At 34.8% G+C, this 26,240-nt stretch overlaps 4 protein-coding genes across 4 annotated transcripts; 1 reads left to right on the top strand and 3 right to left on the bottom strand.

Moving 5' to 3' along the window:
• Positions 1-4,629: 4,629 nt before the first annotated feature.
• LOC109174515 (non-specific lipid-transfer protein 1-like) lies at positions 4,630-5,220 on the bottom strand. Its single transcript, XM_019323747.1, has one exon. It carries the CDS (start codon positions 5,157-5,159, stop codon positions 4,791-4,793), a length of 369 nt encoding a protein of 122 aa, XP_019179292.1. The 5' UTR covers positions 5,160-5,220; the 3' UTR covers positions 4,630-4,790.
• Positions 5,221-6,657: 1,437 nt separating this feature from the next.
• LOC109174409 lies at positions 6,658-10,011 on the top strand. The gene is made up of 6 exons (XM_019323647.1): positions 6,658-6,878; positions 8,569-8,697; positions 8,798-8,954; positions 9,069-9,209; positions 9,381-9,488; positions 9,589-10,011. Exons 1-6 carry the CDS (start codon positions 6,658-6,660, stop codon positions 10,009-10,011), a joined length of 1,179 nt encoding a protein of 392 aa, XP_019179192.1.
• A 2,060-nt stretch (positions 10,012-12,071) lies between these two features.
• Positions 12,072-12,613, bottom strand: LOC109174537 (non-specific lipid-transfer protein 1-like). Its single transcript, XM_019323756.1, has one exon. The coding sequence runs from the start codon at positions 12,565-12,567 to the stop codon at positions 12,193-12,195; it is 375 nt and encodes a 124-aa protein (XP_019179301.1). The 5' UTR covers positions 12,568-12,613; the 3' UTR covers positions 12,072-12,192.
• A 10,582-nt stretch (positions 12,614-23,195) lies between these two features.
• Positions 23,196-23,573, bottom strand: LOC109174408 (non-specific lipid-transfer protein 1-like). Its single transcript, XM_019323646.1, has one exon. The coding sequence runs from the start codon at positions 23,571-23,573 to the stop codon at positions 23,196-23,198; it is 378 nt and encodes a 125-aa protein (XP_019179191.1).
• Between the last annotated feature and the right edge of the window lie 2,667 nt (positions 23,574-26,240).

Genomic DNA, 26,240 nt, shown 5'->3' with positions numbered 1-26,240 from the left:
TCATGAAATCAACAAAAAGAATTAGAGAGTAATGAACCTGTAGACCTTACCACCAAAGATGATGGCAAAATTAATTTTGAAGATGGATGATCTATTGTGGATGTGTGTTGGAATGTCAATGTCGTCTTGATCAGTATCAGATTCTAATTCTGGTTCTGGGTCAAGTTGAGTTAGCGTGGGCGATGGCGTAGGCGACTCTAGATCTAGTTTAGGAGTTTCAGAACGGTTTGCATCACGTTCTGTCACTAACTCAGGTTGTGAAACTTCAACAATATCATTCGGTTGATCATCAATTACAACATTTGTAGACTTCATGATGGTCTTGGTCACTTTGTTGTATATACGATATGCACTGCTGTTGCTTGAATAACCTGGAAAGATCCCCTCGTCGCTTTTTAGTTCAAATTTTGCAACTGGATTTCTATCCTTCAAAATAAAACATCATGAGCCAAAAATGTGAAAGTATTTAATATTCGGTTTCTTACCTTTCCATAATTCATACGGTGTTTAACTTGTGTCTGGCCGAAGATAGACTCGGTTGGGGATGTGACATGCGGTGTTTACAGCTTCTGTCCATAATTTTTGAGGTAATCCTTTGGCGTTGAGCAGGACTCGTCTCATTTCTTGAATGGTGCAGTTTTTTCATTCAACGACTTCGTTTTGTTGAGGTGTCTTTGGTGCTGAATACTCGTGGGTAGTTCCTGATTGATTGCAAAAGGAATCGAACAAGTTGTTGTAGAATTTCCATCTGTGATCACTTTGAATTCAAATAATAGGTTCATTTCTTTCCTTTTGGAGTTTCAGTCCCAGTGTTTTGAAAGCTTCAAGTGCTTCGAATTTTTCCCTGAGAAAGGATACCCATGAAAAACGTGAAAAATCATCAACACTTACCAGTATGTATTTCTTACCTCCAAAACTCTCTGTTTGAGTAGGACCAATGAGATCCATGTGGATCAGTTCTAGGCAGTGACTCGTGTTTATGGTATGTTGAGCTGGATGAAATGATTTGGTTTGTTTCCCAGCTTGGTAGGCACCACAAATGGTTGATTCGACTTTCATCTTGGGTAAACCACGAACACCTTCTATCTTCATTAGTTTATCAAGTAGTCTGTAACTCAGATACCCCAGTTTTTGGTGTCATAGCTCAGCTTCATCTATGCTGGTCCTGCAATAGACGATATGTTAGTTAGAATATAGCAATTGTCAATTGACCTTTTACCTTCCATAACGCATTGATTTGTTTTGTCCAGGACACTGCAGTTATTTTTGGTGAAGCACACGTTCGAGTTTTGGTCACATAGTTGACTTATACTTATGAGATTTGCGTGAAGTCCACTGACTAGCAATACTTTTTCTAGTTTTGGCAGGCCAACTACATTTAGCGTGCCTATGCTAGTGACCTGACCTTTAATATCGTCACCAAAGGTAACTTCACCTTTGCCGACATTTGTGTTACTTAGGAATTTGGCATTTCCTGTCATGTGACAGGAACAGCCGCTGTCAAAGTACCATTTCTCTTCTCTTCCTTCACTTTTAGAGTGAAAAGAGACAAACAAAATATAGTCAGTCTTTTTAACCCAAATTTGTTTTGTAAAGGGTTGGATGTTCTTGTGTCTGAACTTCTCGATTCTTTGATCCTTGTAGAAGTAGTAGCATTCGGGTCTGGTATGGCCGCGCAACCTGCAATAATGACATACGGGGTTATAGAGTTTGTAATGTAGCTTATTTGATCTTACTATACCATGGGTACGTTTCGTTGAGCTGGATTCAGGAATGTCCTCTGGATCAGGTCTAGACGCTTGGACGAATACCGTTTTATCCTTTGAGTTGCTTCCGGTGAAACCCAAACCATATTTTGCAGATTTTTTTCTTCCAGAATCAAGGATTCTGTCAAGTGTTGAAGTGGTGTCCATCATTTGGATCTGCCGTTTATAGGTGCTTAGCTCCTGCTTCAGGGTCTGTACTTCTTGTTTTAGTTTTTCTTCTCGGTCGGCCGCTTCCTTAAGCAGTACATCCCTATCGGCTATTTGAGTTTGATACACTTTGCTAGCATTTGTTACAATCTCTATCTCACTAGCTAATTTACGATTTGCTTTTCGTAGGGCTTCTCATTTGGGATACAACTTACTAAACTCAACTTCAAAAGATAAAGCATTTAGTTTTAAGTCTTTCGCGGAGACATATTCACCACCATCTGAGTCAGCTCTTTCAACAGATTCTGAACAGCCAGCAACACGTGCAGTAAATGCAACAAAGTTACCCGAGATTTCTTCTACATCAGATCCAGTTGTTTCAGCGTCAGGCTCGTCGTCACTCTAGGTAATGGCTGACATAGACTTTTTGCGTCTAAGATAGGTGGCACACTCTGCTTGTATATGTCCAAAGCCTTCACATTCATAGCACTTGATTCCTTTATTGTTAGGTTTTTCTTTGGATTGTCCTGGATGTGAGACAGACTGCTTGAAGTTTGACAAACCTGTCTTGGGACCAGCTTTGGACGATGTTGCTCCTCTTTGTGGATTTCTGTTGCGTGAATTTGTTGATACCTGTTTCAAAATTTTAGAGAACTGTTTAGTCAAAAAAACAACTGTATCATCGCCTAATTCGTCTGAATCAGATAAAACGTTATTTCCTTCAGCGGCAAAAGCTACATTTTTTTGTTTTTTCGTTTTCGTGTGATCCTTTAAAATTTCCATTTCATAGGTTCTAAGATTTCCCATTAATTGAGTAACAGTTTTGTTCTCCTAGCCGTCGTGTTCCTAAATAGCTGTGACTTTCATTCTGAACCACAGTGGTAAGGACTTCAGAATTTTTTTAACAAGTTTTGCTTGTGGGAAAGGTTCACCGAGGACCATCGCACGATTCGCCAGTTCCTGTACGCGTGTGTGAAAGTTCGTGATGGTCTCATCCTCATTCATCCGAAGCTCTTCAAAGTTGGACTGGACCAGTTGCAGCTTTGATTGTTTCACTGACGTAGTTCCTTCGTAAGTTGACTCAAGAGCCTCCCATGCACCTTTAGCTAAATCAATACCTGCAACTATAGAAAACTGAATTTCATGCATAAGGGAAGAAATCGTATCTAAGGCCTTATCGTTATATCCAGCATTAGTTAATTATTTCAGTTTGGGACCATTCGGTTTCAGGTTTAGTTACTCGTGTTCCATCATCACTGGTACTGGCTTTAGTCGGATGAGTCCAACCTGTCACCACGGGCCGCCATACTGCATCACCTTGAGCTTTTAGATGTGTACGTGTGCAAGCTTTGCAATAAGCGTAGTTATTGCCGATTAGCTGGGGAAGAACCTTAACACGATCCATTCTGTAACACTCAACAACCCGTGAGATTGAACAAATTAACAGAATAAAGAAAAGCAATAAAAGTCGTTGAAAGCTTGAGTTCAAGATGCACGGAGTAGCCAGATCGACAGACTAATAAATTAAGTCTGCAGGCTCTGATACCAATTGAAATTGCACCGTGAATCTTGAATGCAAGATGTAACTTATATTTCTACTTGATTTTATGTTATGCAACAATCATGTTCATTAATTAGACTAGTTAATCAAATGTAAATAGCAAAAATTGAAAGCATAAAACAAAACAATAACACAAGAGAATTGTTACGTAGTTCGGAGCGCTTCTCTTACGTCTACGGGGCAACCCACGTCTGCCCAATCCACTATAGATGTTCACCAAGGAGTATTACAAGAGGTAAGTACAAATGGTTCTCAGCATTTACCACTACAACCCTTCCTAACACCTATTCAGTACTGAACCGTGCATGCCATAACAATCTTCAAGCGAAGCTTCATCTGTACCAGGTACTGTCTCTGCAGTTCAGAATTAAACTACAATAATATAATCAGATTAATTTTATAACTTTATAGAGAATGCTTTCACTGAGAATAGTAGTTCGAAATCAGCAACGACTTTCCTCATTGGGGTGGCTTCCTTTTATAGTAAAATATTAATCCCACTTTGATCCACATAATTAGCATCCCATCCACATAATGAGCATCATATAATCTTCAATGAACCACAACCACACATTTGATTTGGAAGCCTCATTACGTGTACTGTATTGCTGACTTCCTTCATTTTCAATCTTAATTTCACCAATTAATTGTAGCCATTCAAATTAATTATTAGTTGATGGAAAATAGTCCAAAGAGTATAACATAAAGTATTTCACATTAAATAATTCTAATCCTTTAATAATTAAATTAGCCAATTTATATTAAGGGTTTTTTACGTGTATCATTTATACACTTACAGATACCATGTATCACTACTTGTGATTCATTCACTAGCGTGCACTTAAGTGTAAAATCTTTACACTAAGAGTCTTCCTTGATATTCCCTTGCATTTGTGGGTGATTGTTTAGAAAAATGCAAGCCAAGAAAAATTTTGTGGGTTAGCATTTATTATAAATATACAGTATGGCGTTTATATTTACTTCAAGATTGTCTAGTCTCTTTCATGTGTACGTCCAATTATTACTCTAATGATGTGTAAGTTCTCATTCCTACTCCGAATGCTCAGAGACAGGGATTGTTGTGTTACTTTTCGAGTGCACGAATACTGTTATTGTGAACCGATAGCGACGAATTTACTTCTATAACAGTGATTATTCCATGACATAACATTTCTTTAAATTCACATTATCAACCTAATTTCACTATCACATAATTACACCACAAAGAAAATCACCATAAATATTATTTAAAACACAGTATACAGCATATTAGATTTACATGCATACACACAAACATATGGCACATATATATTAATTCAAAAGCCAAACTTGACCTTAGAGCAGTCAATGTTAGGGCCAATCTTGAAAGGAATGTTGACACCACATTTGGCCGGAAGCCCAGCTGCCCTGCTAAGCTGTGAGGCGTTGGCATTGGAAGCAATAGACTTCAAGCACGAGCAAGCGCTTTGCCGGTCCGCCGTCGTCTTCGCGGCGCCGACCAGCGTCTTCATTCCACTGCAACATCCCGACGCCACATTTCCACCAAACATAACGTAGTTAAGGCACGCGTTCAGGTCACTGTACACCGTGTCACAGGTGATCGCCGCTTCGCCGCCCGGTGCAAGGGCTGCCGCCGCCGCGAGGAGGACCAAGAATGTGAGGTTTAGGTTTCTTGAGAGATCCATTTTAGTAATCTTTGCACTTCGAATATCTCAAGACTTTAATTATTGTTGAGCTTGTACGTGGTTCATGTGAGCAGTGAAATCTTTATATTTATATTTAGAGAGGTGAAAAGGATCCATCACTTTCGTGTATATTTGTTCGTGTTGTCTAATCTGAACATACTGGAGCAGAAGTCACGGCGTGTAATCTCAATAATGACACAATTCTACACCGTTCAACTAACTACTTTGTATTTTTATTGGAGAAATGTTCCGCAAATTACGTGCAAGTTACGTTGAATTCAGTAGGAAAAAAAAAAATACATGTTTATTTTAAACAAAGATGACATTCATGGCAAGCTAATGACTCTATTTGGCACACCTAACTAAAAATAGCTAAAGCGTGAAACTGAAAAGTTAGTAGCTAATAAATTAACTAATTGAAATTAAAGTATTTTGTAAAATTAATTGTTGAATTAGCTTATTAATTAGTGTAATAAGACAAAAAATAATAATAATAAAAAATAAACTATATATGATATTAAGATTTTGATTAATGAAGGGTCGATGGTGTCATTAGGACTATTGAGAGAGAGTTTCTTCTCATAGCAGATAGTGATGGCAGCTGAAAATTTTGTTCAACCTACAATTCCTCGTTTTGATGGTTACTACAACCATTGGAGCATGCTGATGGAGAATTTTCTGAGTTCTAAAGAACTTTGGTGTGTTATTGAGACTGCAGTTGCGGAGCCAACTACAGGGATGCCAGAAGAGCATCAGACAAGATTGGAGGTGTTGAAACTGAAAGATCGCAAAGCAAAACATTATCTTTTTCAGGCCATTGAACGTCCAATCTTGGAGACAATTCTTTGCAAAGTGTTGGAGCATAAAAATAAAACTCCACTCTCGCATAGGGCATAGGGCTTTATTGTCTTTTCCTAACCTAATCTTTCTATTCAATGCCTTCATCTTCCCTTTAATAAACCAACGTGTAAGCTGACTTGTGGACTGAAATAATACAATCTTCTTCTTCTTCAATCTGCTTTTTATTCTCTCATTCATTCATGTAGTCCTTTCCGGCATGGTATCAGAATGGCGAGGCTGCTACGCCACCGCTGCTATCAGCGCTGGAGAACCGAATCAAAGAAAGGCTCATACGACAACGTCGATTGCTCAATCCCTAGTTCGCGCATCGCCGATCAATCTACAGAGGATTCCGATCAATCCGTAGAGGATTCCAATCGATCCACAGAGGATTATTGCAATGCAGAGTAGCATTAATGCCAATGCTCGATCACCGGTCCGATCAGCATCAGCAACGATTTCGCAGAGGAATCTGAGTTCGAAGCAGTAGACGTCCGTAGCCGATCCGCAGCGGAAGGCAATCCAAGGATGCCCATCGATTCCGATCACACAATCTCCAGTGCAGGTGACCTCCACAGACATTCCGCAGCGGAAGAAAGGAGTTCGTAATCCACACCAAATCTCAGATCTACAGAATGAGATTCTCAGTCTGAAGCAGATGGAGCAGTCCTCCGATCCAGCCACAGCGGCTATGTCTCTCGATCGGAAATTCGTTCAGAGAGCTATTTGTAAGGTCGACCGTGATAAAATTGGGAAGAGCATCGCCGGAGTTGGAGCGGAGGACCTGGTGCAAGCCGGACTTGCGCCGGAGGAAGTGGCGTTGCTGGAGGCAGATATCAAGGACGCCGTTTCTGCACTAAAGAGAGGACTAGAGGCATTGTAGGAGGCAGAGCTCAAGGCATCCATAGACATTCCGCATCGGCTATGGATATGGGACTCCATGCGAAGGTTCTACGAAAACAAAGAGGCAGCAGCTTCAAGCACTTCGTACAGAGTTTGAAACACTCCGCATGAAGTCAGGAGAGTCAGTTACAGAATATCTCTCTCGTACAACCGCAATTGTCAACAAGATGCGAAATCATGGTGGAAAAATAGAGCAAGCTGATATTGTTGAAAAGGTTCTTCGATCCATGACACCGAAGTTCAATTTTGTTGTGTGCTCTATAGAGGAAGCTAACAATGTTGAAAACCTTTCCTTGGATGAATTACAGAGTTCTTTAATGATTCATGAGCATAAATTTATTCATCAGGAAAATGATGAATAAGCACTGAAGATCTCAACAAAAAATCATCCATCATCGAGGGAAAAAAAAGGACATGGCAGAGGTAGAGGTAGAGGAAAAGGAAGAAGGCGAGGTGGCCATAATACCTCGACAACCTATAAACCAAGAGACTTGTCAAATGTTGAGTGTTATGGTTGTTACAAATTTTGCCACTATCAGTCATATTATCGCATGAATCTGACTAAAGCAAATAAAGAAAAAACCAACTTTGTAAAAAAAGAAGAAGAGGTATCTCTCTTGCTAGCATGCCATGTGAATGAAGAAACTCAACACATGTGGTATTTAGATACAGGATGTAGCAATCACATGTGTGGGGATAAGACAATGTTTTCTCAGTTAGATGAAACTTTCCAGAATACTGTGAAGTTTGGTGACAATTCCACAGTATCTGTAATGGGTAAGGGAACCGTTACTCTTCAAAACAAAGGCATCACCCACATTATCTCTAATGTTCTTTTTGTTCAGACTTAAAGACTAATTTACTTACTGTGGGTCGGGCCAACTGCAAGAAAAGGGATATGAGATTTCAATCAAGGAAGGAGTATGTAGTATACAAGATGCAAAGTTGGGATTGATTGCTCAGGTTAAAATGACTCCTAACCGCATGTTCCCACTTTATCTCAATAATACTACTTATTCTTGCTTCTCTACAAAAGTAAAGGATGCAACATGGTTATGGAATTTTCGCTATGGTCATTTACATTTTAGCGGTTTGAGAGTTTTGCAGCAAAAAAATATGGTGGAAGGCCTCCCTCAAATTACCGTGCCTCTAGGTGTTTGCGAAGAATGTGTTCTAAGCAAACAACATCGTAATCAATTTCCACAAAAAGGGTCATGGAGGGAAAGTAAGCTGTTGGAGTTGGTTCATTATGATATTTGCGGACCAATAAATCTATCATCTAATGGAGGTAAGAGATATCTACTTGCCTCACTGATGACTTTAGTCGGAAAACATGGGTGCAATTTTTAAAAGAGAATTCAGAAGCATTAGCTGCATTTAAAAATTTTGAAGTGCTTATTGAAAATGAAGTTGGCAAACCAATCAAAGTACTGTGTACAGATCGTGGTGGAGAGTACAATTCTATAGAGTTTGATACTTTCTGTAAAACTCATGGAATTCAAAGGCGGCGCGGCTTACAATAGCTTACACATCTCAACAGAATGGTATCAGTGAACAGAAAAACCGCACTATTTTAAATATGGTGTGAAGTTTTTTGAGGAGGAGTAATGTTCCAAAAATCTCATTGGCCTGAAGCAGTCAATTTGAGCATTTATATTTTGAACAGAAGTCCCACACTTGCTGTTCAAAATATGACACCAGAGGAAGCTTGGAGTGGTCGGAAACCCAATGTTGATCATTTTAGAATTTTTGGGTGCATTGCCTATGCCCGTATTCCAGAGCAACTGAGGCGAAAGTTAGATGACAAGGGAGAAAAAATACATTTTTCTTGGTACTAATCATGAATCAAAAGCTTATATGCTTTACAATCCTATTACCAAGAAAATTGTGATTAGCCGTGACGTGGTATTTGATGAAGATTGTTTCTGGCCTTGGAATAGCAATGTTGTTCAACAAGTTCCAGCGCCAGTTGTTGAAGAAACTGAAGATGACGTGCCTACGGTGGATCCTCACAATCAACAAAATGAAACGTCTTATGAATTACAATCAAAAGTATTATAGAGCCACGCCCACAACGTGATAGAAGATGGTCGATCTGGATGTCAGATTATGAGGTAACTGGCATTGATTCTTAAGATGCATTCACTCATTTTGCTTTATTTTCAGATTGTGATCTCGTTTGAAACTGCTGTGAAAGATATGAAGTGGCAGAAAGCCATGGATGAAGAAATGGAATCAATTGAAAAGAATAATACATGGGAGTTAACTGAGCTTCAACAAGGGCAGAAAGCAATCGGTGTTAAATGGGTTTATAAGACAAAGTTGAAGTAAAATGGAGATGTTGACAAGTATAAGGCTCGTCTCGTTGCTAAAGGATAAAAACAAGAATTTGGAGTCGACTATGAAGAAGTTTTTGCTCCCGTAGCAAGACTTGATACTGTCAGACTATTAATATCTCTAGCAACGCAAAACTTGTAGCCTATTTTCCAATTAGATGTGAAGTCAGCCTTCTTGCATGGTAATTTAGTTGAATATGTATTTGTTCACCAACCCCCTGGTTATATTAAGGCTGGAAATGAGGATAAAGTTTATAGATTAAAAAAAGGCTTTATACGGTTTGAAACAAGCTCCACGAGCTTGGTACAACCGTATAGAATCTTATTTTTTAAAAGAATGTTTTAAGAAGTGTCCATATGAGCACACACTTTTTGTTATGGTTGGTGAAGGGGGGAAGATGCTCATTGTGTGTCTATATGTGGATGATTTAGTTTATACTGGAAATGATAGTGTGATGTTTGAAATGTTTAAGAAGTCAATGATGCTCAAGTTTGCTATGTCTGACCTTAGAATGATGCATTATTTTTTGGGTATTGAAGTGAAGCAAACTGCTACGGGCATTTTTATTTGTCAAAAGAAATATGTGAAAGAAACTTTAGAAAGGTTCGGAATGAAGGGATGCAATTCTGCAAGTACACCTATGGAGACAGGTTTGAAGTTAGTTCATAAAGGTAGGAATGTGGACAGTACTCTTTATAAGCAGATTGTAGGCAATTTAATGTATCTGATTGCAACAAGGCCCGACATAATGCATGCGGGTAAGCCTCATTAGTCGGTTCAAGGATTACCCAAGAGAAGCACATCTGCAAGCAACCAAAAGGATTTTCCGTTACTTGCAATGAACTATTGAATATGGTTTATTCTACAAAAAGGGTGAAAACCCAGTGCTATACGGCTTTACTGATAGTGATTATGTGGGTGATCTTGTGGATAGAAAGAGTACATCAGGCTATGTATTCATGATGGGATCAACAGCAGTTTCGTGGTATTCAAAGAAGCAACCGATTGTCACTTTGTCAACAACTAACGCTGAATACGTATCTGGGTCTACATGTGCTTGCCATGTTGTATGGTTAAGAAATATTAATCTTGAGGAGCTACACTTCAAGCAAATAGGATCTAAGGGTTATTTAGTTGATATCTTTGTTTTTTTTTTTTGATTTTTTTTTTTAATTTGCATTCTATATTTCTCTAATTTTTCATTTTTCTAATTATTTGATATCATTTGACAAATTTAATTTATAGACAAAAATAAATTTTATACACTAATACTAAATCTAGTGTAAAAGGTAGCAAAAGTTTATAAAACATATTACTAAATAAATTATAGTTATTTCAGCCATTTTAGTACATAATTTGATGGGAAAATTGTAATTTATGCACCTCCATAATATGTCAAATATCAATGTCACCCCTGAATTATTAGTGGTGTAAATGTTGCCCCTCAGTTTTCAAAACAGTACATATATTGCCCCTCCCTTACCGTACGGAAGAGGCAATATATGTACCGTTTTAAAAATTGAGGGACAACATTTACACTTGGGAGAGGCAATATATGTATCATTTTGAAAATTGAGGGACAACATTTACACCACCAATAATTCAGGGGTGACATTGATAATTGACAAATTATAGAGAGACATAAATTACAATTTTTCCTAATTTGATTGTAATAATAATAATAATAATAATAATAATAATAATAATAATAATAATAATAATAATAATAATAATAATAATAATAATAATAATAATAATAATAATAATAATAATAATAATAATAATAATAATAACAACAACAACAACAAAAATAACAACAACAAAAATAACAACAACAACAACAACGGAGTATTATTATTATTATTATTATTATTATTATTATTATTATTATTATTATTATTATTATTATTATTATTAAGTTTAATAAAAAAAGTTTTTCAATTTTCAATTTTCTAACTCACCAATTTCAATTCCTATTTATCAAGAATATTGTTCCAATTTTTCACTTACTAAACACGCATTAATTTCTAAAACTTTTTTATATTTGCATAAAAAAATTTTGTGTTAATTTCAAATTAATAAAAATTTTACGAAAAAGGTTTTGAATTATTTCTTAATTAATCAAATTTCAAAAACTTATTTCCTATGTCGGAAATGCATTTCTATCCCAAATTAATAAAATATATTTTGATACAAGACTCGTTTTTCAACTTTTTAACGTTTTTACGGATATGGTTTTTCTTTTCCCTTTTTCAATTCAATGAAATTTTGAATTATGTTCTTATATGGAAATGAAATTATATATAAACCATGAGAATGTTTAATTTTATTCTTTGAATCTTATGAATTGAACATTATGTTTACTTTTTAAATTGATTGTGTGGTAATTGGTGTTCAATATTTATTAGTTATTTGGTGTATTACTTTTATTTATTAGTGCAATATTTTTAATCGCAAAACGAGTAGTAGATAATTAATATTTATGCATAATTAAGAAAAAATATTTGCAGACATATTATTGTAATTAATCACCCATCGGCCCCCCTCCCTTTTATGTGTTTAGTTTGATTAACTATGCCTGACTAAAATTATTTTTAACTCAATTTTTCATAATATTAAGTTTAATATTAATATATAAAATTTATATATTTAAAAATTATATTAAAATTACTATTAAACACAAAAAAAAAAAAAAAAAAAAAAAAAAAAAGAATGAATAAAAGTAATAAAGAAAATAAACAATACAAAGATTGTTGGCTTGACTAATTAATGAATAGTAAATATAAATATGACAGATAAAATGAGACAAAGAGAGTTTAAAAAAAAAAAAAAAACTTGTGATTACATATAGAAAAGAAACATAAATATTATTTTAAATGTAGTATATATACATCATAATGCATGTTCTTAAATTTTACATCCACATACAGGCACAAAGCTAGAATTCACTTATTTAAAACCCAAACTTGACCTTAGAGCAGTCAGTGTTGGGGCCAATCTTGAAAGGAATGTTGACACCACATTGGGCTGGAAGTCCAGCCGCCCTGCTAATCTCTGACGCATTGGCTTTGGAAACAATGGACTTCAAGCACGAGCACGCGGTTTGGCGGTCCGCCGTCGTCGCCGCCGCGCTCACCAGCGTCTTCATCCCACTGCAACATCCCGCCGGCACATTCCCACCGAACATAACGTAGTTGAGGCATGCGTTGAGGTCGCTGTACACCGTGTCGCAGGTGATCGCCGCTTCGCCGCCGTGCGGTGAAAGGGCCATCAGCGCCGCTGCGAGAAGGACCAAGATTGTGAGGTTTAGGTTTCTTGAGAGACCCATTTAAGTAGCTGTCTCTATCTGCAATGTAAATATTGGGGATTGTAGTTCAGCTGGGCATGCATGCAGTGAAAGCTTGTATTTATAAGCAACAAGGTGGGTGGCTGTGGAGGATCGATCATATCGTTTTCTGACATATTTGTTCGTGTTGCCAAAGTTATATACACTACACCACATGTCACGGCATGTAATCTCTCAGTAATGTCAGAATTGTAGTCAGTTCAACACTTCAACTTAACTACTTTCTTTGTTTTTCTTTTCTTTTTCGTTTTTTGAGAAAGTATCCGCAATTTACATACGTTGAATTGACTAGTAAAAAAAAAACACATATCTGATCTATAAAGTATTTGCAAAACTTGTCATTTTGATCTTTTGGTGTTTTGGGACTGCCGCTTGGAGGCCGAGTTCAGCATCCACTTATTGAATCGTGGCATTATGGCTTACCATGCAAAGAAGTGGTTAAATGGTTAATGTTCATCTACATATAACAAATTTGTTTAAGAAACATATGGCAAGAACTTTGTAGTTAAGCGTGCTTGAGTTATAGGATAGGTTCCGTACTGGAAAGTATAGTGCGAGTATTAGTTTTACTATGATACGGACTTAAATGTGTCTCCTATAAAAAAAAAATCACTAATAGTTATATCGTAGACAAGGGTGCATGTTGCTACATGCAGCCAAACACATCCATATTTTTGTCCTTATATATAGAAATAGAGGAAATTACCATTTTGTCCCTCAATTGTTTTCCAACTATTAATGTAGTCTCTAGTTTTCAATTTCAACTATTTGATCCTCGAATTGTTTAAAATTTCATCAAGTAAACCCTTCGAGGATAAATTTGATGAAATTTTAAAGATGGGGAAATCACTATTTTGATCTCTCGAAAGGGTTTAATTGACAAAATTTTGAACAATTCGATGATCAAATTAGTTGAAATATAATTGAAAACTAGGGACTACATTGACAGTCCAGAAACAATTGAAGGTGATTTTTCCTAGAATACATATCATTAAAAGTTCTAATTAATATATTTTAAATGACACATGATGGGGCCATTAGACCCATTTTATTAGAAATTAAAAGTCTTGTTCCAAGCGGGGTATCATTAAAAGTTTTATTTAAGATATTTTAAATGACACATGATGGGGCCATGAGACCCATTTTATTATAAATTAAAAGTCTTGTTTCAAATGGGGTGTGATGAAGGAAGGAGGTGGCCCAAAAAGTACACAAGAAGGGGCTTGGAGTAAATTGGATAAAACTTACCACAAGCAAGAATCAAACATAGGATATCTCTTTAAGCACGCGCAACCCTGCCCACAAGGCAACACCCTCTCATATTAACTAAAGCATTCCATTTTATATTTATTCAAATGGCAGGCAGGCAGATTCACTAACCCCCCACGACCGGCCACCTCTGGCCACGGCGCTCCCGGCGGGCCTAAGGTGCCCCATGGTGTAGCAACGGGACCCTACCAGAAGGCAAGGGGGCACAGTATTGAAGGCGTATGTTGGGGGGTGGTTGCATGGCGTATGGTGGTGGATGATCGCATAGCGAGTGGTTGCATGGCAAACAGTGGTCGCATGGCGCATGACGTTTGGGGTGTTGGTCGCATGGCTACAAGCTCGTAGGGCATTGGGGTGATGGCAAGCGCCGACCGCTGTCGGCGCGCTAGTGGGGGTGTTAGAGGGCGCGATCGCCGCTCGGGGGCACAAATTGCGCCCCTTAGCACCCTGGCATCGCACCTAGTCGCCCGAGGTGGTGGTTGGTCGTGCTGCCCGGGGTGTCCGGGCGCTTGACGCGCGCTTGGCTTATCTCGGTCGTGCCCCTCGCGGACAGCCGAGGGGTTCGGGCATGTTGCCGCGTGGCATTTGGCGGCTGGAGAATGTGGTTAAGGTGGTTGACGACAAGGGACAACGTGGGATGCGTGTCTGGTTAGAATTCACAGGCTATTGATGGTGTACACATAGGTAGTCTGGGTTGAGCTACTGACAGTATAAAAGGGGTGGGGGAGTGTCTGGTCTGTATAAGACACACATTAAAACACAACTTCTCATTTTGTCTAGTGGTTTGGTCTCCTTCTTCTTGGTGGTACACCTAGGATCGAATTCTTGGTAAATTATTTAGCTTTATTTTGCTTAGGAAAAAGGGTCAAATAAGCCCCTAAACATTATACAAGGAGGCAATTAGGCCCTTAAACTTTTAAAAGTAGCAATTAAACACATCAACTTTTGACTTTTGTGCAATTAGACCCAAAAACAGGATATTTACCTGTAATTGCAGGTAATCTTTTATGTGGCATCCTACATGTCATTTTTATTAATAAAATAATATTTAATTTTAAAATTAAAAAAAATACCCGTCAAACTGTCAAAGGCAGCCATGGCCGGCTGCCATGGCTGCCTTCCTCTTCCTTCTTCGTCTCCAAATCTAGAGACGAAGAAGGGTCCTCTTTCCCTTTCTTCGTCTCCAGATCTGGAGACGAAGAAGGGAAAGATTCACACAAAAAAAAAATATTAAAAAAAAATTTAAAAAAAAAAAAAAAAAAAAACCGAGATGTTGAAAGCAGCCATGGCCGTCGCCCATGGCTGCCTTGTTCTTCTCTCCTTCTTCGTCTCCAAATCTGGAGACGAAGATGGGTTTAAAAAAAAAAAAAAAAAAAAAAAAAAAAAAAAAAAAAAAAAAAAAAAAAACTGAGAGAGTGAAGAGGTTGAAGGCGGCCATGCCCGTGGCTGCCTTCTTCTTCTCTGGCCGCCGGACGGAGCGGCGAACGGCATAGAATGGGCAAATCGTCACCACAAATGTTTATTTATTTATTTATTTATTTATTATTATTATTTTTTTTTTTAATTTTAATAAATACTTTTTTATTATTATTTTTTAAGGTTGCATACGTGGCAAGCTTAAATGATGCTACATAAGAGGTTACCTGCAATTACAGGTAAATATTCAATTTTTGGGTCTAATTGCACCAAAGTCAAAAGTTAATATGTTTAATTGCTACTTTTAAAAGTTCAGGGGCCTAATTGCCTCCTTGTATAATGTTCAGGGGCTTATTTGACCCTTTTCCCTTTTGTTTATTTAGTCCTTTGTTTATTTATTCTTTTGGGCTGCCATTCTTAGGCCAGTCTCTTGGGCTTTGTATTTATTCAATTGGGCTTTACGCCCAAGGCAATAAAGTCACTATTTTCCTACCTCATTCTGTACCTATATACCCAATTTATGGGGACCCGGTCCCCATAAAACCATCAACACATATTGACATATTATAAATTTTTTTTAAATAAATATATAGGTACATAAAGTCATTACTTTAGTATAGTGTTTATGTGTATATACTAAGCTTTGTTTTTATATAAATTTAGAAGAATACTATAAACCAACTTTAAAGTGAATGGAAATACATTTAATTTGATTTACATTTAGTTTAGTGTTTATGAACTTTAATGTTTAGATTTATGGACATACAGAACAAATATTATGAACGTATATAGTACGTGATGCATCTCTTCTCTGTATTGAATGTTTATGTATGTTAAGCTTTGTTTTTAGTTTTTATAAACATATATAAGGAATATTATGAACTTACTATATAATAAATGGAAATACATATGATGTATATTTATATAGTTCAGTGTTTATTGACATTAAGATTTAAATTTATGGACATATAAAACAACTGTTATGAATATAGCAATAGATTAATGTTATTAAACATTATGTGTCTGTAATTAATAAACATTATATTGTTTTTATGAACATATATAAAGAACTTTATAAACCTACTATGCAATGAATAGAATTACATATGATGTACATTTAGTTTAGTGTTTATGAATATTAAGGTATAGGTTTATGGACATATATAAAAAACATTATTAACATAGTACGTATAGAATGATATTATTAAATATGATACACTAGTTGACACTTAATATAAAATGATTGTGTTGTGATGCAGGGTCCATGATGCAAGGTGTACCCTAGTCCACGATGTAATATGCCAAAATTCACATTCACATAATAATCAAATAAAAAAATTAATACAATAACACATCTGACAATAAATATATATTATGGGGTCGGCAATTCAACCTTTTGGGAAGTATGAATATATATTATGGAGTAATTTTAGTATCTCTACAACAAATTGAGTTATTTGGGTCTCTACTGCTCCAGACGGAGTTAATACCATCTGAGGTCCTCCAAGTATAGTGGTTTTGCCACGTTCAGTCCTAAACTTTCAAATTAACCATCTGTGGTCCTTCGACTTTCAAATTTAACCATTTGTGGTCCAAGTTAACCACTTGTGGTCCTTCAACTATTAAATTTTAACCAACCATGGTCCTTTCAAGAGGACCACAACTGGTTAAATTTCAAAACTTGAAGGACTATGAGTGGTTAACATGGACCACGAATGGTTAAACTTGAAAGTCGAAGGACTACAAATGGTCAATTTGAAAGTTTAGGACTAAACGTGGCAAACCCATTATACTCGGAGGACTTCAAATGGTATTAACTCGCTCCAGGCGTGTATGGTATATCTTTACGAGTCATTACTAGCTTGACGGGTAATTTTTTGTTCTTTTGGACAATGGCGTCTTTACTGATTTGCTAGTTTTGTAAAGACGCCAATTGTACCTAATTTTTAATGTCTATATTTAAAAGTAATGATGCCTATTGTTTTTTTAAGAGTTAATGCCACATGAGGTCCTCCGAGTATAGTGGTTTTGCCACGTTTAGTCCTAAACTTTCAAATTGATCATTTGTGGTCCTTCGACTTTCCAATTTAACCATTCGTGGTCCAAGTTAACCACCCATGGTCCTTCAACTTTTAAAATTTAACCACTCGTGGTCCTCTTGAAAGGACTATAGTTGGTTAAATTTCGAAAGTTGGAGGACCATGAGTGGTTAACTTGGACCACGAATGGTTAAATTTGAAAGTCGAAGGATCACAAATGGTCAATTTGAAAGTTTAGGACTAAACGTGGCAAAACCACTATACTCGGAGGACCTCAGATGGTAATAACTCTTTTTTTAATTACAAGCTAGAGTCTTTACTAGCCTAGTGAAGACGATGCATATACTTTTTTAAAATACTTCCGGTGTCTATACTAGGTGAGTAATGATGCTAAAGCTATATTTTTAAAAAAGTATTTATTTTTATTTATTAATTCTATGTACAATATCCAACACAAAATTCAATTGCCAACACAACATTTATATAATCCAAATTAAATCATTCATCACAATATATAATAGAATTACCCCACACTTACAACACTATATATATATATATATATATATATATATATATATATATATATATATATATATATATATATAGTCCAAGATATATATTCTAAAATAATAATCCAACACTAATATATTGCTTATACATAAAGATGACCACGGTTCGGTTCGAACTGAACCATAAACTATAGCAATCAAATCGAAAATATTTGTTATGATTCAGAACCATAACCCAATATTTGGGTTTTCGTTTATTAAAATCGTGAACTGAAAAAGATGGATCCTGAACCGTGAACCGAAGGTTCAAATTGGAACAACTACTAGCATTAGCTTAAAATTAGAATTATAATATTTGCAAATAGTGTTTTTTTTTTTTTTTTTTGCATTTATTCTGATTCTCACATATAAGTATATATTACCGCGATTTGGTTTTGATTTTGAACAGTCAATTTACAGTTTCAAATCCAATTTGAACAGTTGGTTCAAACTTTCTTTTAAAATTTTATTTTTTTACTTTTAAAATTGTAAATTCAACAATTAATGTATTTTATTTTTTCAATTCAGAACATGAACAGAAAGTTTCGGTTCGTGATTTTAATAAACTCTAAATCGGGTTCCGGTTCTAAATTGTCATCATAACCTCTCTGTTTGGTTGTTATAGTGTCAGTTCGGTTTGAACCAAATCGTGGTTATAATTTGTTGGAGAAGAAAAATAAATGAAATATTTATTTTAAGGATAAATATGTCCATTTAACATATTAGGGGAAAAAACTGCCACCTAAATAATTTATGGGAAAAAAGTGCTATAAGTATATATAGACTCAGGTTCCCGTGCGGGTGAATGCTTCCCGTGCGGTTGTGCGGTTATTAATGTGCGTGAGATTTGTACTCAATGTGCGTGAGTGTTGTATCTAATGTGCTTGAGATTTGTACTTAATGTGCGTGAATGTGTAAAATACAGCAGAAAAGTGGAGACCTACAAGATAGTTTCTTCGCTAGCTTTGTTCTCGGATGGGTTATCACAAATGGTGCTGGTATTGCTTCTTACCCAAAGATGATGACATCTGGTGAAGCCGTCAAGTACAAGAGCTCTCTTGATGCTTTTGCTCAGATTCTTAAGAATGAAGGTGTGAAATGGGTGCTGGTGCAAACATTTTATCATGACTATATGGGTGCTTCTCTTTTCAGTAGCATAGCTCAGATTCTTAAGAATGAAGGTGCGAAAAGGGTGCTGGTGCAAACATTTTATCATGACTATATGGGTGCTTCTCATTTCAGTAGCATAGTTATATGGTGATTTTCTGTTCTGCTTCTTTCTGAGTTCGTAATTCTGAACTACTCACGCACATTAAGCACAAATCACACGCATATTAAGCACAACACTCAGGAACATTAAGTACAAAACTCACGCATATTAACATCACGCACATTAAACACAAAGCTCACGCACATTAAGAACAACACTCACGCACATTAAGTATAAACCTCACGCACATTAATCCACCGCACAACCGCACGGGAAGCAACAAATGCACTTGATCCCTTCCCTATATATATATATATATATATATATATATATATATATATATATATATATATATATATATATATATATATAGAGAGAGAGAGAGAGAGAGAGAGAGGGAGAGAGAAAGTTAGGTTCAGGTGCGACGGTGTGGTGTCACCAATAGTTCAACAAATATACACCATCAACGTTAGGAAAATACACCACAAAAATACACACAAATTAGGTACGCATCACCATAAACACACAATTAGGCGTGAGTAAAAACATCATACAGTGTTCGGAAATACACTATTGGGGTGTGGTGAGTTATATGGTGTATTTTTAGGGTCTATTGTGTATTCTGTGATGTTTTTTTTTTTTTTTTTGTATTTCATTGTGGTGTGTTTCCCATACACTGTTGGTGCATATTAATAACACTGGTGGTGTATTTTGTAACCCCGCCGCACCGCCGCACGGGAACTTTTTTCCTATATATATATATACTAGTAATTGTCTCGTGCGATGCACGGATAAAACTTATACAATGTTAAGTAAAATTACTTTAATATTAACCTAGAGAATATTTTGTAAAGATATTCATTGTTGAAGTATATTAAAAAATAAAAAGTTTTATGTAAAGATACTAAATGCATTAATATAGAAAATAGTTCGCCGGAGCATATTTGAAGCTGTTAAGTAAACTTTGTGTTCAAGTCAATTTTGAAGCCAATGGCTTAGGTAAGTACATTTCGAATATTATCTGGATTTTATTTACACAACTTTAATACTATATATATATATATATATATATATATATATATATATATATATATATATATATATATATATATATATATATATATAAGAGCTTAATAAAACAATTTAATTTAAGAACCGTTCTGTAGTGGTTCTTATTTACAGATCTAGAAGACTGGATTCTCAGAATTGTTAGATCTGTATCTAACTAACAACGTTTAAAGTTTATGGCCATGAATAAATTTCTTCTTAAATTCCATTCCAAACTCATAGTACCTTCATACCAACATGTTCTCGGATTATCAAGAAACCTCTATGTTAAATAGTGCTATAACTATATTCAAGAAACTCTAGCACTTCTTATTTTCAAATATTGTTTACAGCAGTCAAGTATAAAAAAAAATATGTATCCATCTTCTAAAATATTTCTTACAGCAGTTAGGGAAAAATTATGAGGAAGATTACACTCTATTTTTAATTTTTTTCATAATTATGTTGCAAAGTAAAGTTTGATATCATGCGTTGAACTCCCAAATTAGAAAAAGAATATATATTAAAACTAAAAATAAAAATACATTTCAATTTACACTTTAAAATAGAAATACTTATACAAAACCAATACTAAAAAATTGAATAGTTTTAGAAGACTATTCTTCTTCTTGCACAATACAACCAAAATTGAACACAACTCAAAGCAAAACCAAGTTTTTCTAAATACTAACTGTCTTCTTCAGTTCTTCCAGATTGCTTCACATTGTCAATCACTTTAAAGTGGTTGTTAATGATTGCAAGTGTGCTGAACTATCTGCAAAAAAAAAAAAAAAAAAAAAAAAAAAAAAGCCTTGCAAATAACATAAAATAGATTTAACTGATAATACCATTCATTCAGTAGAAAATCATTAACTCCAAACTCAATTTAGTTGAGTTTAACGGTTGTAATCAGCAATCATTCACACAAATTTGTAATGATTGAAAAATGAATAAGTCATGAAGTAAAGCAAATAATGTAAAATCCACACCAACAATGCAGATATCACATTAAGGCACAATTACCCAAAACATTCCAAATGAATCTCACTGCCTTTCATCACAAATTTAGAACACTGTATCAAAAACCACCGACTTTTCATTCATATCAAATGTTTAGAAAAAAAGGAATTTTTAATCCCATATACTCTCCCTTCTTTAAACCAATTAAGGAACCTTTCAACATGTTCTTTAAAATAAAAGCATGAAGGAATGTTCCCTGAAAAATGTTGAAGTTTAATCATAAAAACAGTATTAATATAACAATACTGCTTACAGTCTAATTCTAATAAATCTTAATTCTTATTTAAATCATACCTTTTGATCATGAAAGACAACTTTTATACACTAAATTCATGAATAACTTTTTCGTTCAGAAACTTCATATATTCTCTAACAATGCGTAGGGTATTGCACTCTTTGTGTTCATGGGAGAGATTTCACGTGCAACAATGTACAATGGATATATTTTCTATATTTTTTATATTGACAGCCATTCTTTCTGATTGTTTTCACGATTAGTAGTGTTTGTATTGAAGACAAAAGTGATGTATTTATAATTGTTTAGCAGTCTTTGGGAGAAGAATTGTTTAGCAGTCTGTTGAAATCCATTTGTTTTCAAAAAAAAAAAAGGAAACGAATCGTTTTGACGCCATTTATTACGTTGATAAAAACCAAGCGTCCAAATTAAATATTACCCCGTACTATGCTTATATTAATAATTTTTTCTTTGGTAAATGAACAGCCGCTTGTCTATATGTATTACTCACTGAAAATCAAAAATTAATTAACTTGCCGCCGGTCTCTATGTATTTTCCACTGCATCAGATTGGTAAATTATTAAATCATTATAAATACAATACAAACTAAACGCTGTCGTTTCTTGCTGGGCGGGAAAACTATAGGTTCTGCTATATTATAGTAAGGATATATATATATATATATTTTAAATTCCAATCGAAAACTTTTTATACGCACAGATTCACGGTTGTAATGTCTTGATTAAGATTTTAATTTAAAAAAAAAATCAGAGTTAAAAGTATTTATTAAAATACTTCATAAGATGCTTCAAAACCGACGTTGTTTCTTTATTGTTTTAATTACTACGGTAATATATGCTACACCTAAAAACTTACGTGAAAAGTGTAAGATAGCCGTAATTGAAATTGATTTTTGTAATAGTGAAAGCAAAGATACATATTAGATGTGGTATATCGAAACTGGAGCGCTAGTAATGAGCTCCGAAGCGGGAACTTCAATCTATTGACCACATATAATATATAAACATAAATTTACAAAACAACTATCATCTCTAGTTAAGATGAAACACAAACTTCAATTGGATATCAAAGTCAATTATATGTCACTGTGGTCCACGTGTTGTGAAGGGCGACAATTTATATCATTGATCAGGGTCCACATTGTATTATAGACCATCAATCGAAGTAACGAGGTACAAAATTCATACTCAATGGCACATAATTTCATAATACAAGATAAAAAAGCACATAAATTTACTTATTTTTCAATTTTGATTTAGGTACATAATTTGTGTTCATAGGCACAAAATTTCACAATACAAACACAAAAATTCATAAATACTCTTAAAACATATACACATGCACATGGTCTACAGTGCTCTGTGAACGAACCCTGGTCCATGGTATAAGGATTAGCAAAGGGTTTGACGGATTTGTACACATATAAACATAATTGTACAATCCAACTCTGAGAAGAGACTTTTAATTGAGATATAACACATGCTTCAAAACAATCTACATGCATGAGTTTATTAAAGCAGAAACAGTACTAAAGCTACTGTGAAAACATAATATTTCTGACCATCAAAATATGTAGTTATGATATGATTGAATCATCATGGCATCATACATATATATTACAAACAAACATTTAAAAGAAGAAGAAAAACATATCATGGGCACCCCCAACCCCCGCGACAAGGCACTTTATTAGGTAACATTCCAAAACCAATGCTAGCAAGGATAAACGGCAATGACTTTTCTACAAATTACAGAATACGTGACATTTCTTTACCTCACATTCACACACACACACACAGCATACTCAAATGCCAAACGTGACCTTGGAGCAGTCGACGTTGGGATCAACCTTGTAAGGAAAATCCACCCCACACTTTCCGGGGATTTCAGCCGCCCGGCTAAGCTGCGCTGCACCGGCACGCGAAGCCACGGACTTCAAGCACGAGCACGCGCTCTGCCGATCCGCCGTCGTCTGCGCGCCGCTAACCAGCGTCTTCACCCCGCCGCAACACTCCGACGACACATTCCCGCCGAACAATATGTAGCTTAGACACGGTTTCAGGTCCCCGTAGACTGTGTCGCATGTGATCGCCGATTCGCCGCGCGGTGCAAGGGTCACCACCACGAAGAGGAAGACCAAGACTGAGGATGAGCCACTTAACTTTCTTGAGAGAGCTGCCATTGTATTTGCAGTGCAAAGATTTTAGATCAGAACAAGTACTTAATTACTTGCGGAGACTAGTTAAGTTAAGGCCTACATTAGAGGCCTTATATAAATAAAGAGTTGGTGTATAATACTTTTTGTCTACGTCTCATACAATTGCTATACAATGGATCAAGTTCGATCTTGGGATGTGGACCATGGTTCATGAAATATTATGTATCTGTTGTTAGATGTTGATATATTATGTACTTATAGTTACCAATTTATATACCTGGCATGTGAATAAATTGAAGAGATGTTAACAACAAATAGATAAAATAGTAATTACAAAACATAAACGACTAACTACAAGTACAAAATTTGTTAACTGCAAACACGTAATATATTGTTACCATTATATATATATATATATATATATATATATATATATATATAAATGCGCTCATATGCGGTCATCATCTGTCATGCGGTCGTGCGGCCTTATCTGTATCATCCGATCACATAATGCACCACAGAGCACTCAAATATGCACCACAGAGCACTCAAATATGCACCACACACTAGCACCCCGATAACGGGTCAATTGAACCCGTCGACGGATTTGACACCCCCGTTGAGTGGTGTAATACAAATCAATGCACCATGAATCACTCAAAAATGCACCACACATTAGCACGTAATGCACCATCGAAATATACATGGTGCAAGAAATTACGAAATTTCCACCGCGTAATTTCTCTTCTTCATTCATTGATTTTCAGTCGTTTGATCTCAGTTCATCCTATGGTTCTAATATATCTGCATGACCGCATGGGAGACTAAGGCCGCACCAGAACTCTACTATATATAACATATTTTGTACATACAGTTAACAATTTATGTGTTTGTAGTTAACATGTTATATTATGTACTTTTAATTTATTTACCGACAAATAAACGGTTTACTGCAAATACAGAATATGTTAACTGCAATCACATAATTTAAAAGGTTTTTTGGCTAAATACAAATTGTTAATTTTAGGTTAACAGTTCATCAGTATTTTTATGCGACATATTTTAATATTTTTCATACTCTTTCTGTCACTAAAATTTCTTGATTGATATCTAATAAAAATTTCGACTTTCAATAAATATAACAACTTTTATTACTCAATATGAACATCCTTTATAAACCTTTTGCATTTATTATTTAAAACATTTACATTGCATTTATTATATATGGATGAAAATAGAAATATATCCCTTTCTTATATAATTAGGGTGTTGTGTGATCAGGATATTATTTAAATGGAGGAGAAATTTGAATTTAATGGGTAGGGATTGCATTGAATTGAAATTAAAATGCGACAAAATCTCCTACGAGAACGTTTCAAGAATTCTAATATGTGAGACATGTCGACTTTTTCATAAATATTACACTTTCACTAATAAATATTACAAATTTTCTCATCATAACTAACTTTTCAACTCTTAATATTATTTTGTTTCAAATATAGAGTTAATTCCATCTAGTCATAGATTTATAACTGTCAGTCCACTTTTAGTTCTTTTAATTTTTTTTTTCAGAACATCCAATTTTGGTCCTATTATTATTATTATTATTATTATTATTATTATTATTATTATTATTATTATTATTATTATTATTATTATTATTATTATTATTATTGTGGCGTAACCATTTTTTGGTCATCTATCAACACAACAGTTTAAATTTCATTAAATGTAAGGGCATTTCAGTCTTGAATTATGGAATTTTCAAAAAAATAAAAATATAAAAAATATAGCGGGTCAACTTACTTGTATAAAAAAGATTGAAATGTCATTGTATTTAACAACATTTCAACGATTTTTGTTGACGGAGGACCAAAAATGATCATAGCACAATAATACTATGATCAAATTAGGATGTTCTGATATAAAATGATTTAAAGTGGACTGCAACCTATAAATCTAGGACTAAAAATAAAATTAACTCTTAAATGTATTGTATTTTTCTTTTATCAAAAGTATTACATTTTTTTCTCATAAGTAGTACTCTTTCTCTCATAAATAATAATCAATCAATTTATTCATGATTAGTATTATATTTTTTCTTGTAAATAATTGTTTAAACCCTAAATATTACATTTTGATTTAAAAGTATTATTTCGTATTTTTTGACCTCCAAAGTATTATATTGTCAACTTAATCCGATTCATCTCATAGATAAAAATTTATGATAGTTGTCACAAGAGATTCATCATTAATTAAAATAAAACAATGACAAACCTTTAGTCGTCATTTCCATAATGAGTTTAATTTGATTAGTATGTAGTCAAGTGTACACGCATCTTTTTGCGTGCAAGAAGAGCTTAAGCATCAATTTATTATTGTATTTAAATTTTATCATTTTATTTATTTTATAATCTTTTTAATGTTTTGTAAGTTACTGGCTCTATTACATTTCTGTTCATATACTTTCTCAACCTATTGAAACACAAAGAACCAATAACGCCTCCACTGAGGCTCGAACTTATAATCTTCCAAATGGAAGTCCAACCCGGATACCATTGGACCACATAGTCCTGGTGTTTTGTTAGTGTCTTTAATTGTTAATTTCTTAACATAACGTACTGTCGAAGGTGATCTTCTTTGTCAGTTAATTATTTGTTAATGGAAAATGGTGAAAATGTTTACACATAA

This window comes from Ipomoea nil, unplaced genomic scaffold (assembly GCF_001879475.1).
Source record: "Ipomoea nil cultivar Tokyo-kokei standard unplaced genomic scaffold, Asagao_1.1 scaffold0642, whole genome shotgun sequence".
Classification (NCBI taxonomy): Eukaryota; Viridiplantae; Streptophyta; class Magnoliopsida; order Solanales; family Convolvulaceae; genus Ipomoea; species Ipomoea nil.
This window is presented reverse-complemented; position numbering and strand designations above follow the sequence as displayed.

Coding starts and splice junctions, on each gene's coding strand:
- LOC109174537 (XM_019323756.1), bottom strand. CDS start 12,567: ATGGGTCTCTCAAGAAACCTAAACCTCACAATCTTGGTCCTTCTCGCA.
- LOC109174408 (XM_019323646.1), bottom strand. CDS start 23,573: ATGGCAGCTCTCTCAAGAAAGTTAAGTGGCTCATCCTCAGTCTTGGTC.
- LOC109174409 (XM_019323647.1), top strand. CDS start 6,658: ATGGAGCAGTCCTCCGATCCAGCCACAGCGGCTATGTCTCTCGATCGG. Junction 8,698..8,797: donor CCAGAGCAACTGAGGCGAAA/GTTAGATGACAA, acceptor AATTGTGATTAG/CCGTGACGTGGTATTTGATG. Junction 8,955..9,068: donor CTTATGAATTACAATCAAAA/GTATTATAGAGC, acceptor CTTTATTTTCAG/ATTGTGATCTCGTTTGAAAC.
- LOC109174515 (XM_019323747.1), bottom strand. CDS start 5,159: ATGGATCTCTCAAGAAACCTAAACCTCACATTCTTGGTCCTCCTCGCG.